At 44.2% G+C, this 13490-nt stretch overlaps 1 protein-coding gene across 3 annotated transcripts in view; it reads left to right on the top strand.

Moving 5' to 3' along the window:
- LOC127926662 (zinc finger protein 883-like) overlaps positions 1-13490 on the top strand; it is a 45052-nt gene that overhangs the window by 11467 nt on the left and 20095 nt on the right. Inside the window, exon 4 of one of the 3 annotated variants that reach the window (XM_052512158.1) lies at positions 3096-4133. The exons of the other annotated variants lie outside the window; for them this stretch is intronic. Within the exon in view, the coding sequence (XP_052368118.1) occupies positions 3096-4133 (1038 nt within the window). The remainder of the gene's footprint in view (positions 1-3095; positions 4134-13490) is intronic. 3 annotated transcript variants of the gene reach the window in all.

Below are 13490 nucleotides of genomic sequence, written 5' to 3'. Positions count from 1 at the left end.
ACACAATACCCCATACTGACCTTATTCTAAAAACACAATACCCCATACTGACCTTATTCTAAAAACACAATACCCCATACTGACCTTTTTCTATAAACACAATACCCCTATAAACACACCTTATTCTATAAACACAATACCCCATACTGACCTTATTCTATAAACACAATACCCCATACTGACCTTATTCTAAAAACACAATACCCCATACTGACCTTATTCTATAAACACAATACCCCATACTGACCTTATTCTATAAACACAATACCCCATACTGACCTTATTCTATAAACACAATACCCCATACTGACCTTATTCTATAAACACAATACCCCATACTGACCTTATTCTATAAACACAATACCCCATACTGACCTTATTCTATAAACACAATACCCCATACTGACCTTATTCTAAAAACACAATACTGTTGGAGCCCAAACCTTATTCTAAAAACACAATACCCCATACTGACCTTATTCTATAAACACAATACCCCATACTGACCTTATTCTATAAACACAATACCCCCCACACTGACCTTATTCTATAAACACAATACCCCATACTGACCTTATTCTATAAACACAATACCCCATACTGACCTTATTCTATAAACACAATACCCCATACTGACCTTATTCTATAAACACAATACCCCATACTGACCTTATTCTATAAACACAATACCCCACACTGACCTTATTCTATAAACACAATACCCCATACTAACCTTATTCTATAAACACAATACCCCACACTAACCTTATTCTATAAACACAATACCCCATACTAACCTTATTCTATAAACACAATACCCCATACTAACCTTATTCTATAAACACAATACCCCATACTGACGTTATTCTAAAAACACAATACCCCATACTGACCTTATTCTATAAACACAATACTGACCTTATTCTATAAACACAATACTGACCTTATTCTATAAACACAATACCCCATACTGACCTTATTCTATAAACACAATACCCCATACTGACCTTATTCTAAAAACACAATACCCCATACTGACCTTATTCTATAAACACAACACCCCTACTGACCTTATTCTATAAACACAATACCCCATACTGACCTTATTCTATAAACACAATACCCCGTACTGACCTTATTCTATAAACACAATACCCCATACTGACCTTATTCTATAAACACAATACCCCATACTGACCTTATTCTATAAACACAATACTCCATACTGACCTTATTCTATAAACACAATACCCCATACTGACCTTATTCTATAAACACAATACCCCATACTGACCTTATTCTATAAACACAATACCCCATACTGACCTTATTCTATAAACACAATACCCCATACTGACCTTATTCTATAAACACAATACCCCATACTGACCTTATTCTATAAACACAATACCCCATACTGACCTTATTCTATAAACACAATACCCCATACTGACCTTATTCTATAAACACAATACCCCATACTGACCTTATTCTATAAACACAATACCCCATACTGACCTTATTCTAAAAACACAATACCCCATACTGACCTTATTCTAAAAACACAATACCCCATACTGACCTTATTCTATAAACACAATACCCCATACTGACCTTATTCTATAAACACAATACCCCATACTGACCTTATTCTATAAACACAATACCCCATACTGACCTTATTCTATAAACACAATACCCCATACTGACCTTATTCTATAAACACAATACCCCATACTGACCTTATTCTATAAACACAATACCCCATACTGACCTTATTCTAAAAACACAATACCCCATACTGACCTTATTCTATAAACACAATACCCCATACTGACCTCATTCTATAAACACAATACCCCATACTGACCTTATTCTATAAACACAATACCCCATACTGACCTTATTCTATAAACACAATACCCCATACTGACCTTATTCTATAAACACAATACCCCACACTGACCTTATTCTATAAACACAATACCCCATACTGACCTTATTCTATAAACACAATACCCCATACTAACCTTATTCTATAAACACAATACCCCATACTGACCTTATTCTATAAACACAATACCCCATACTGACCTTATTCTATAAACACAATACCCCATACTGACCTTATTCTAAAAACACAATACCCCATACTGACCTTATTCTATAAACACAATACTGACCTTATTCTATAAACACAATACCCCATACTGACCTTATTCTAAAAACACAATACCCCATACTGACCTTATTCTAAAAACACAATACCCCATACTGACCTTATTCTAAAAACACAATACCCCATACTGACCTTATTCTATAAACACAATACTGACCTTATTCTATAAACACAATACCCCATACTGACCTTATTCTATAAACACAATACCCCATACTGACCTTATTCTATAAACACAATACCCCATACTGACCTTATTCTAAAAACACAATACCCCATACTGACCTTATTCTATAAACACAATACCCCATACTGACCTTATTCTAAAAACACAATACCCCATACTGACCTTATTCTAAAAACACAATACCCCATACTGACCTTATTCTATAAACACAATACCCCACACTGACCTTATTCTATAAACACAATACCCCATACTGACCTTATTCTATAAACACAATACCCCATACTGACCTTATTCTATAAACACAATACCCCATACTGACCTTATTCTATAAACACAATACCCCATACTGACCTTATTCTATAAACACAATACCCCATACTGACCTTATTCTATAAACACAATACCCCATACTGACCTGTGCCACAATTTTAGCAAACACAGAAGGGGGCCTTGGAGAACAAAAGTAATCTGGCACACTGTTTAGAGTTTCAACAACATGAATATCCTAGTTCTAGCATACAATCATCGATGTTACTACTAATGTGAAAACAAGAAAAAATATGACTTTTCTTGCTAATTTTAAGACAATTGTCAAATAATGTTAACATTCATTACAGACGTCAATTGCTGTACAACATCATAGCTACGCTGTTGGCATCACCTTTTACAGTGGACTTCTGCTGTTGTGGGCCTTTAATCATCTGTCTGACTTTGTTGTTCACACAGGAGAGATACGGGACTACCGTGGATCCTCTGGGGAGCCTCAACAACCTCGTGATGCTGAAGAGGGAGAGAAGGGTCTCTCCAGATCAGAACACCTCAATAAACACCTGCAGAGAACTCACTGCTGCTCTGACTGTGGGAAGAGATTCACCTCATCAGGCATTACAATTCATCAGAGAATACACACAGGGGAGAAATCTTATAGCTGTGATCAATGTGGGAAGAGTTTTACAACATCTGGCTCTCTGACTCAACACCTGAGAACACACACAGGAGAGAAACCCTCTAGCTGTGATCAATGTGGGAAGAGTTTTTGTCGATCTGGAGAGCTGACAGTGCACCAGAGAACACACACAGGAGAGAAACCCTATAGCTGTGATCAATGTGGGAAGAGTTTTACAACATCTGGCTCTCTGACTCAACACCTGAGAACACACACAGGAGAGAAGCCCTATAGCTGTGATCAATGTGGGAAGAGTTTTGTTCAATCTGACCAGCTGACACGACACCAGAGAACACACTCAGGAGAGAAACCCTATAGCTGTGATCAATGTGGGAAGAGGTTTGGTCGATCTTGCCATCTGACTCAACACCAGAGAATACACACAGGAGAGAAACCATATATCTGTGATCAATGTGGGAAGAGTTTTGGTCGATCTGGAGAGCTGACAGTTCACCAGAGAACACACACAGGAGAGAAATCCTCTAGCTGTGATCAATGTGGGAAGAGTTTTGGTCAATTTTACCAACTGACACGACACCAGAGAACACACACAGGAGAGAAACCCTATAGCTGTGATCAATGTGGGAAGAGTTTTAGTCAATCTGGCCAGCTGACACGACACCAGAGAACACACACAGGAGAGAAACCTTACAGCTGTGGTCAATGTGGGAGGAGTTTTAGTCATTCTGGAGATCTGAGAGTGCACAAGAGAATACACACAGGAGAGAAACCTTATAGCTGTGGTCAATGTGGGAAGAGATTTGCTTCATCTGGCCATCTTGTATCACACCAGAGAATACACACAGGAGAGAAACCATATAAAACCATATAGCTGTGATCAATGAATACGTTTTTTCTTGATTTCAGTGTATTAATGTCACAATGTAGAATGTTTTTTACATTGTAGGAGGAGTATTGTAATGATTTCACAATGTAGAAGCCTAAACGTTTGCCCCCTTATGAATTGATTTCAACATGTTATAGATATTAGCCTCATGGGGACAATCCAGGCTCCGAAATGGAAGAGTACTATATCGGATCAAATCAAATGTATTTATTTAGCCCTTCTTACATCAGCTGATATCTCAAAGTGCCTAAAACCCCAAACAGCAAGCAATGCAGGTGTAGAAGCACGGTGGCTAGTATAAACTCCCGAGAAAGGCCAAAATCTAGGAAAAAACCTTGAGAGGAACCAGGCTATGAAGGGTGGCCAGCCCTCTTCTGGCTGTGCCGGGTGGAGATTATAACAGAACATGGCCAAGATGTTCAAATGTTCATAAATGACCAGCATGGTCAAATCATAATAATCACAGTAGTTGTCGAGGGTGCAACAGATCAACACCTCAGGAGTAAATGTCAGTTGGCTTTTCATAGCCGATCATTAAGAGTATCTCTTCCGTTCCTGATGTCTCTAGAGAGTTAAAAACAGCAGGTTTGGGACAGGTAGCACATCCAGTGAACAGGTCAGGGTTCCATAGCCGCAGGGAGAACAGTTGAAACTGGAGCAGCAGCACGGCCAGGTGGACTGGGGACAGCAAGGAGTCATCATGCCAGGTAGTCCTGAGGCCTGGTCCTCCGAGAGAGAGAAAGAAAGAGAGAATTACAGAGAGCATACTTAAATTCACACAGGACACCGGATAAGACAGGAGAAGTACTCCAGATATATCAAACTGACCCGAGCCCCCTGACACATAAACTACTGCAGCATAAATACTGGAGGCTGAGACAGGAGGGGTCAGGAGACACTGTGGCCGATGATACCCTCGGACAGGGCCAAACAGGAAGGATATAACCCCACCCATTTGCCAAAGCACAGCCCCCACACCGCTAGAGGGATATCTTCAACCACCAACTTACCATCCTGAGACAAGGCCGAGTAAAGCCCACAAAGATCTCCGCCACGGCACAACCCAAGGGGGAGCGCCAACCCAGACAGGAAGATCACGTCACTGAAGAGATGAGTCTTCAGTAAAGACTTAAAGGTTGAGACCGAGTCTGCGTCTCTCACATGGATAGGCAGACCATTCCATTAAAATTGAGATCTACAGGAGAAAGCCCTGCCTCCAGCTGTTTGCTTAGAAATTCTAGGGACAATTAGGAGTTGTGTTACACTTACCACATTGGTGACCCACTTGAATGAAAATGCAACACTTCAAAATGTGGCGTGCTGTTTTCTACAAATTGTCCTCTAACCAGGGATGGGATGTACTCCCAGATTCCGTGTGGTTTTTGAGCTGTTAGTTTTAACAGGACATGCAACCTCATCTCTCTCCTCTCTCACAATTTTTTTAGCATGATCTCGATGAGTGATGGCAAATAAGTGTTGCATTCCCTTGTTTAGCGACCCCTATATTTAATGCATCACTCCCAAATGTAGCTGACTCTTCTGCAGGTTGTCCTCTAACCAGGGAGGTAAAGTATATCTCCCATTTCCATGTGTTTTTTTTGTTGTGTCAGTTTCAACAGCACGTACAACCTAATTTCCCACCTCATCGATATCAGTGATTTATTGATATTTGTCAAAACAACAGTGTTTCTGGTGCTTGTGCAGTTTATAAGGAGCTTGTTTAAAAAATACCAGTAATATGATTATTGTGGCAGATGTTTGTGTAAATAGCACATGTTATGTTTAGGTTTTCAATTTATCCCCAAACTGTTCCTGCATATTGGTTATTGATTTGGACATGTTAAAACTGTGTTTTGACATTGGGCTATCCCACCAAGCAAAATTATATTGAAAAGATGTTGAAAATATGACAATGCAATCAAATATTTCATATTTACATTTCATGTAACATTTGGTAGTGATATTTATTCATGCAACCAACATGACCATTTTTTGGTACAATTATATTGACATTGTTGCCCTGTTTTTAGAATATCAGGGTTAATTCTCACATGTGCCAAACCAAATGTTCTAGAGCATGATATTGGGGACTGGGCCCAGATCCAACAACATGCCTATTTAGTGAACCCTGAAAAGAGAGAGAAGCTCCGCAGTGAGGTGGAAAGTTATTACGGATATCGCAGGAGTTTCCTCTTGAAATCAGTCCGTGGTAAGGAAAACTTGGTTGCTGATTATCTCTGGGGTGGGCAGTCAAAAAGATTTGTGTTTTGCGTTGAGCCAGTGTGTTTATTAGGAGTTTTATCTCTTATTATTTTCCGTATTGAAACTGCACTGTTGGTTTGGGGCTCATAAGGAAGCATTTCACTGTTGTATTCGGTGCATGTGACTAATACAATTTGATCTGAGTTTTGTTTGGGCTCGTTCCAAGGGGACGAGAGTTCTAGAAGCAAGTGAGTTTTAGGAAGACGAGAGTTCTAGAAGCAAGTGAGTTGTAGGATTCTATAGAAAGAAAAAGGAGAAAAAAATAATGATTGTTTATTATTATTTAGGAATAGGTGTTTTTTTCTTGTTTTTAATTGTTGACAGCCAGTAGACACCATGTTTATATTGGTGAAGGTGAAGCATTGTAGTTGATTATAATGTGAAATTGAAGTTGTTTTCTGTTGGTGGTGAGCAAACGTGTCCAACAAAAATATAGGATATGTTTGTTGTCTTAAGGGGGAAGGTGATACAGGCTTTGGTTTTTCCATTTATGTTTTGAGGTTGGACTTTAGCACATCTTTCTCGTTAGCATGTTGGACACACTGATTGGTGTCACCTCGTTAGTCAGTATGTGTTACACCTGTGCTGGCTTGTCCATCTCGTTAGTGGGAAGGTGTTTCACCTGAGCCGGTCCAGGTTCTATAAAAGAGTGTCTAGCCCAGTGCTCCAGTTGTCTTGATAGATGTGGAGAGTCAACACCTTTAGTTGCTCCACCGTTTCCTATTAAAGATGTTTTTCACTTCAGGTTGAAGCTTCTTTCTGAAGAGAGCTTATTTTTTAAAATGAATCAATACAAGCAAACAAGATCGTTTCCGGGGATTGGTATGGCAAATACCTTACGATTTGCCTGGACTGAAAAGGAGATGGAGCCGTGGAGTAGAGAGACATTTGGAAGGACCATTTTGATGGGATGCCTCAGGATAGAGGTGAAGGAAGTGCTCTGCCTTCAAGGGAACCCGAATGAGAAGGCTTTCGATGTGACGTTTCACAAAGAACAAAAACATGACGAAGTAATGAAGATGGCAAAGGAAGCGGAGAAAACGGGACCCCTGTGCCATTATGCGGTGACCAGCCTGGCGAAGAACAACTTCAGGGTGGTCACCGTAACCATGTACAATCCGCATGTGAAAGATGAAGAGGTGAGGGCCTTTCTGGGGAGGTACATGGACAATGTCTCCTCAGCGAGGTACCTCAGGGACTCCCTGGGTTTCTGGAATGGGAAGAGAGGCTTCCAGGCGTTACTCAGGGAGTCCCCGAAGAGTGTGGATGGCTACCTCCATCCTCCGGCGATGTTCTCCCTGGGGGCTGACAGGGGAACACTCTACTATGCACGTCAGCCCCCGTTCTGCAGGCGTTGTATGGCCTATGGCCATATCCTGGCCACGTGCAGCGCCAAGAGGTGTCGGTTTTGTGGGTCGGAAGAGCACGAGGCCAGGGAGTGTGACGAGCCCAAGGCTTGCCACGGGTGTGGCTCCCGAGAACACCTGTGGCGTGATTGCCTGGCTCGTCACAGGTCATACGCGTCTGCAGCTGGGGGAGGAGCGGGGGAGGAAAGAGAGGACGCATGCGGATTGTACGGATGGCACAGGGGAAAGGACGGAGAAGGACGAAGAAGGGAAGAAGGAAGAGGCGAAAAGAAAGAGGAGTGAAGATGGAAGGAAGGAAAAAGAAGGAGAGAAGAAAAAGAAGGCGGAAGAACAGGAAGGAGCGGAGAAGAGGGAGAGTGGGACAGTGGTGCGAGAAGGAGTGGAAGAGGGAGTGGTGACAGTGACAGGGACGGAGGGAGGTGTGGAGATGGGAGGGGAGGGGTGGGAGGGGGAGATGGGGGAAAGGAGTGGGGGACAGCCTGCCAGGCTTCCTCGAGGTTGAAATTAGGGATTTGGTGGAGGATTTAGCGGGGATGGGACGTTGTGTCTCCCCGCTACCTCCTTCACCAAAGAAGAAAGGGATGAAGAGGGGGAGCTTGGCAGGTTGTGAGAGGGAGGGGGGTGTGGAGGGGGGGCTAAGAGAGTGGCGGGGGGGGGTAATTTGTCCTCCCGGTTTGCCTCAGCCCCTTGCATTTTAGTGGATGACTCCAGTGAGGGGGTCGGTGGGCTGTTTGCTAGAGGGATCCCAACTCCTGTTTGAGGAGATGGGGTCCCCTACATGCAGCCCCGAGGCAAACAGGGAGGGGGGTGGTGGGTGGGGAGGGAGGACCCAACACACTGCCTGGGTCATGGGTTGGGATGGAGGACGGGGGGCGTCAGGAGATGAGAGGACGTCCCCGCCGGTGGAGATGGACCAGGGAGCATCGGGTGAGTCTCCTGTTTTTTTTGGTTTTTGGGGGTTTTATTTGTTGTTAATAATTAAATGAATAGTTCGGTTTCTTTTTTAGTCTAAATGTTAGGGGTTAAGGAATCATGTTAAAAGGAGGGCGGTTTTTTGTTATTTAGAGGGTGTGGGGTTTGATTTCTGTTTTTTACAGGAGGTTCACCTGAGGGATGGTGGGGATGTGTGTAGATTTAAGAGGGAGTGGGATAAGGGGGAATCTTTTTGGGGCATAGGAGGGGTGCACTCAACAGGAGTAGGGATTTTGTGTGGGCATAGAGAGGTTAAAATAGAGAACACTTTTGTAATAATGCAGGGTAGAGTTTTGGGGATAGATGTTAAGTTTAGAGAAGCTAGATATAGGTTAATTGGGGTGTATGGGCCACAGGTGGCGGCAGACAGGAGGGAGATGGTGGACTGTCTGGCGCCCCTGTGTGTTACAAACAGGCACTTGGTGATAGGAGGAGACTTTAATATAGATTTAGGGGTAGGCGGTGATAGCAGTGCAGGTGCCATCTCTGGGCTAATGGCTTGCCATGGTCTGGTTGATGGTGGCCTGCACACTACTCCGGCAATGGTCGGTCCTACATGGCGCAACTCGACTACATTTTTGTATCCAGGTCTTTGGGTCAGTTGTCTGGGCGGCTGTTGCCTGTTTTCTTCACGGATCACGACGGGGTGTTCCTGCAGGTGGGGTTGCCAGTCTGCCTCTTCGGTAGGGGGTACTGGAAGTTAGATCGGGATATACTGGAGGAGCAAGCTTTCGTTGAGGCTTTTTTTTGTTTCTTTCGGAGGCTTGACGGCCTCCGGTCCATGTGCGAGGGGGTGTTAGAGTGGTGGGATTTAGTTAAGGGGAGGATAAGGGCTTTTATAATAGGATATTGTAGAAGGAAAAAAAGGGAGGAAAGGAGGGAGGTGGATCATATCCAAAGGTTAATTGAACTCGAGTACGAGGCAGGCAACCTCGGCGGGTCGATTGACTGGGAGAGATTCGCAGCCCTAAAGGCGCAGCTCAGGGAGCTGCAGGAGCAGAAGGCTCGAGCTTTCCTGGAGCGTGCGCATAGTGGCTTTCTAGAACATAATGAGACTTGTTCCGCTATGTTCTTTAAGTCGGTTAGGGCCAGGCAGAGTAGGAAGGTAATGCATGGAGTTAGGGAAGAAAATGGTAGTATAGTAAGTAAACCAGAGGAAATGGTCAGGGTGACAACTGATCATTTCCAAGGTTTATTTAAGGAAAGGGAAATAGATGTAGAGCAGGGAAACGTGTTTTTAGAACACTTGTCCCGGTGGTTGCCAGAGGACATTAGAGACGTGATGGAGGCCCAGATCTCACTAGGAGAGGTTGAGAGCGCTCTTAGGAGGATGGGAAAAGGGAAGGTGCCTGGGATGGATGGGCTGCCGACTGAGTTTTACCTCAAGTTTTGGGGTATACTGGGACCAGTGGTTCTCGAAGTCTTGAAGGCCATCCTTGAGACGGGGGTCCCGGGGGGATCAATGGCTGTTGGTGTGCTGTCACTTCTTTATAAGAAGGGGGAAGCAACTGACCTTGGCAACTGGCGGCCATTGACCATGCTGTGCGTAGATTACAAGATTCTTGCAAAGGTTTTAGCAGACCGGTTGCGCACAGCCCTTCCCTACGTCGTCCACGAGGATCAGACGTGCGGGGTAGAGGGCCGCTCTATAAGATGGAACCTACAGTTGATCAGGGATTCCATCGCTTGGGTTGAATATAGAGGGCTGCCTTTAATGGTAGCAGCGCTAGATCAGGCGAAAGCTTTTGATCGCGTGAATAGATATTTTCTATTCAGGGTGTTAGGTAGATTAGGATTTGGGGAGAAGTTTATAGGATGGATCCGTACTTTATATGTCGGAGCGGGGTGTCGAGTTAGTGTAAATAGTCACTTAGGTGACGTTTTTGACCTCTCGTCTGGGTCAGGCAGGGATGCCCACTCTCGCCTCTCCTCTTCGTTCTGTACATGGAGCCTCTGGGGGCTGCCATTAGGGCAGACACAGGGGTGGAAGGCTTGTTGATCCCTGGAAGTGGTGGGCTGCGTGTTAAGATGACGCAGTACGCCGACGACACTTCCTTGCTGTTGTGCAAGGACTCGTGCCTGACAAGGTCCCTTGCCATCTTTGGGGATTTCACCCGAGCGTCGGGAGCAGTTCTGAACCATGCAAAGTCTTCCGTCAAGTTTTTCGGAAGATGTCGCGGTAGAACGGATGTGCCTGGGGGGTTATCTCTCTGTGAAGGGGCCCTGAGGATTCTCGGGGTTCATTTTGAGACCTCCGGCTCAGCGACGCTAAACTGGAACATGCGTATCGCAGTGGTACAGAGGAAGCTAGCAATGTGGAAGGCTAGGTATTTGTCTTTTATGGGCAAAGTCCTGGTCCTAAAGGTGGATGTGTTGCCGTCTCTTTTGTATTTGGCGTACATCTACCCATTGCCGGCTTGTCTGAGGAGGCTTCTAGTGAGGCTTGTGTTTCAGTTTATGTGGAGTGGCAGGTGCGAGTGGGTCGCCAGGGCACGCATGATCTGTCCCATCGGGGAGGGAGGTAGGGGGGTACCACATTTCCCCCTCAAGCTGGACTCAATTTTTGTTTCTTTCTTGTTAGCGGAGCTTGCTCAGCCAGTGATACACCCGTCCGGTTACCTCCTGCGGGTGTTCTTCTCATATCAGGCGAGAAGCGTAATGGTGTGGTCTAACGCGGGTCCTCGGGCGGAACAGCTGCCGTGGCACTTTGGTCATGCGGCCAAGTGGCTGCGTGCGCACCACGAGGTTGAAGTTGCCCGAGTAGGTTTAGACCACAGGCACCTGTACGAGGAGGTCAGGCAGGCAGAGAGTCCTGCGCCCGTAGCGGGCATCTCGTCAGTGGTCTGGGAGGGAGTGCAGGCGCGGGGCCTGGACAACGGACTCAAGGACCTGAATTGGTTGAGCCTTCATAGCGTTTGCCGGTACTTTCCATCTTGTACCGGTATAGTTTGGTGCAATCCCCCACCTGTCCAAGATCCTCTTGTGGCAGGGAGGAGACTGTGCGCCATGCCTTCTGGGACTGTGCCTTTGCCGGACTAGTCTGGGCTAGGGCACGGGTGATGCTAGGTGTGGTTAGGAGTGATTTTGTTTTGACATGGGCTAGGCTAGAGAGAGGCGTAGGGAGAGCAAAGGGAACGGATAGGGACAGGTTTCTGCTCTGGCTTCTCATGAGTCTCTTTAAAAAGGGACTGTGGGAAGCCAGGAAGAATTTAGTCAAGACAGGGAGAGATTGAGGGGTGGAAGGGATAGTGAGAAGGGTGGAAGGTGATTTGAGGGGGAGGATGAAGAGGGAGGAGAGGAAGTGGGGGAAGCATGCGGCACGGGAGAGGTGGAAAGGGGGTTTAGGGCTGGGAGTGTTAGAGTGAGTTTGGTAAGGGGATAGATTAGGGAAGGGGAGATAGGGAAAGGGTTAGGTATTGGTTAGGTATGACGGGGAGGGACGATGCTCCCCTGAGGTTTGTTTTTGTTTGGTTTTTGGTGATTTGGTTTTGTAAATATAAGTAATTAAGAATGAATGAGAGATATGATTTTGTAAAGTGTGAATGGTATTGATTGTAAATAAATTATTTTAACCACCTCGGTAGCTTGCTAGCCAACATAAAACTGAAAGATTGATTCTTTAGACCATGTTTATGTACATTTATCTAATCTCAGTGTTTTAAACACAATTCTGTTGACGTATCTACTGGTTAACTTTAAACTAATTTGATTGTTCAATTTGCAAACTTTAAAGATAGATACTGAGGTTAGCACTAGGCTAGTCGCTAATGCCAACTAACTAGCTAACATCCCGGACCATGAGCTCACTAAACTACTCGCCCCTTGCTAAAGAAGAGGAGGTCTACTGGACGGAGAAAGAATCTCTGGGGCTGAGCAAAGTAATTTCCTCACCATCTTAAATAAGCATTAAAAAAATGTAGAACTAAGAACAGATATAGCCCTTGGTTCACCCCAGACTTGACTGCCCTAAGGGAATGTATTAGAATTACAAGACTATAATTCTCTAATGTGCATAGGACAAGACTTTACTATTTAGCCGTTTAAGTGAGACATTCAACGAAAAGAGGAACTGTCAACAGACAACTTGTGACAACTGTGAAACTGATAACAGGAAGGAGGTCTCCCCGCCCAGGGAGGGGACAAACTATTAGGCTTGCAGACGATTATGTTACGGAGAATATGATAAGCAATGTAATGTGTTGGAGTAGACTTGTAAATAGCATTGACAGTGTTAGAGAAGAGGGGTATTTATAAGGGGTATGGTAGATGGTAGGACCAATGTGAGGTATGAAAGGCTATGTGCCTGTATGATTTTCAGAACGTTCTCTGAATAAAGAACTAACCTATTGCAGACTGGGGGCTTTTGTCTAATTATTCAGTAACCTTTTAACCTTTTCTTACAAACCTCTGGGAATTGGTCAAAGCTATAGTGATGGTTGGGATAAAGATTCTCGTGACATTATGTCATTTTGAATATAGAGTAGATCAGATTCCATGTGTTTAAATTGTCCTTTTTTAAACTCTTTTTGTGTGTTTATCTGGGTGTGCCATTCCTCCAGCACTACAGATAATCAAGTGATATTTGGATGTGATGCATTAGTTCCATTGTTGACATTTGCATTGTAGCCCACTGATGATTTAATGACATGAAAATATTCACAGACTCTGTAATGGAACATTTTAATTAGAGGTCGACCGATTAATCGGAATGGCCGATTAATTAGGGC

The sequence above is a fragment of the Oncorhynchus keta genome, unplaced genomic scaffold (genome assembly GCF_023373465.1).
Source record: "Oncorhynchus keta strain PuntledgeMale-10-30-2019 unplaced genomic scaffold, Oket_V2 Un_contig_8036_pilon_pilon, whole genome shotgun sequence".
NCBI classification, from domain to species: domain Eukaryota; kingdom Metazoa; phylum Chordata; class Actinopteri; order Salmoniformes; family Salmonidae; genus Oncorhynchus; species Oncorhynchus keta.
This window is presented reverse-complemented; position numbering and strand designations above follow the sequence as displayed.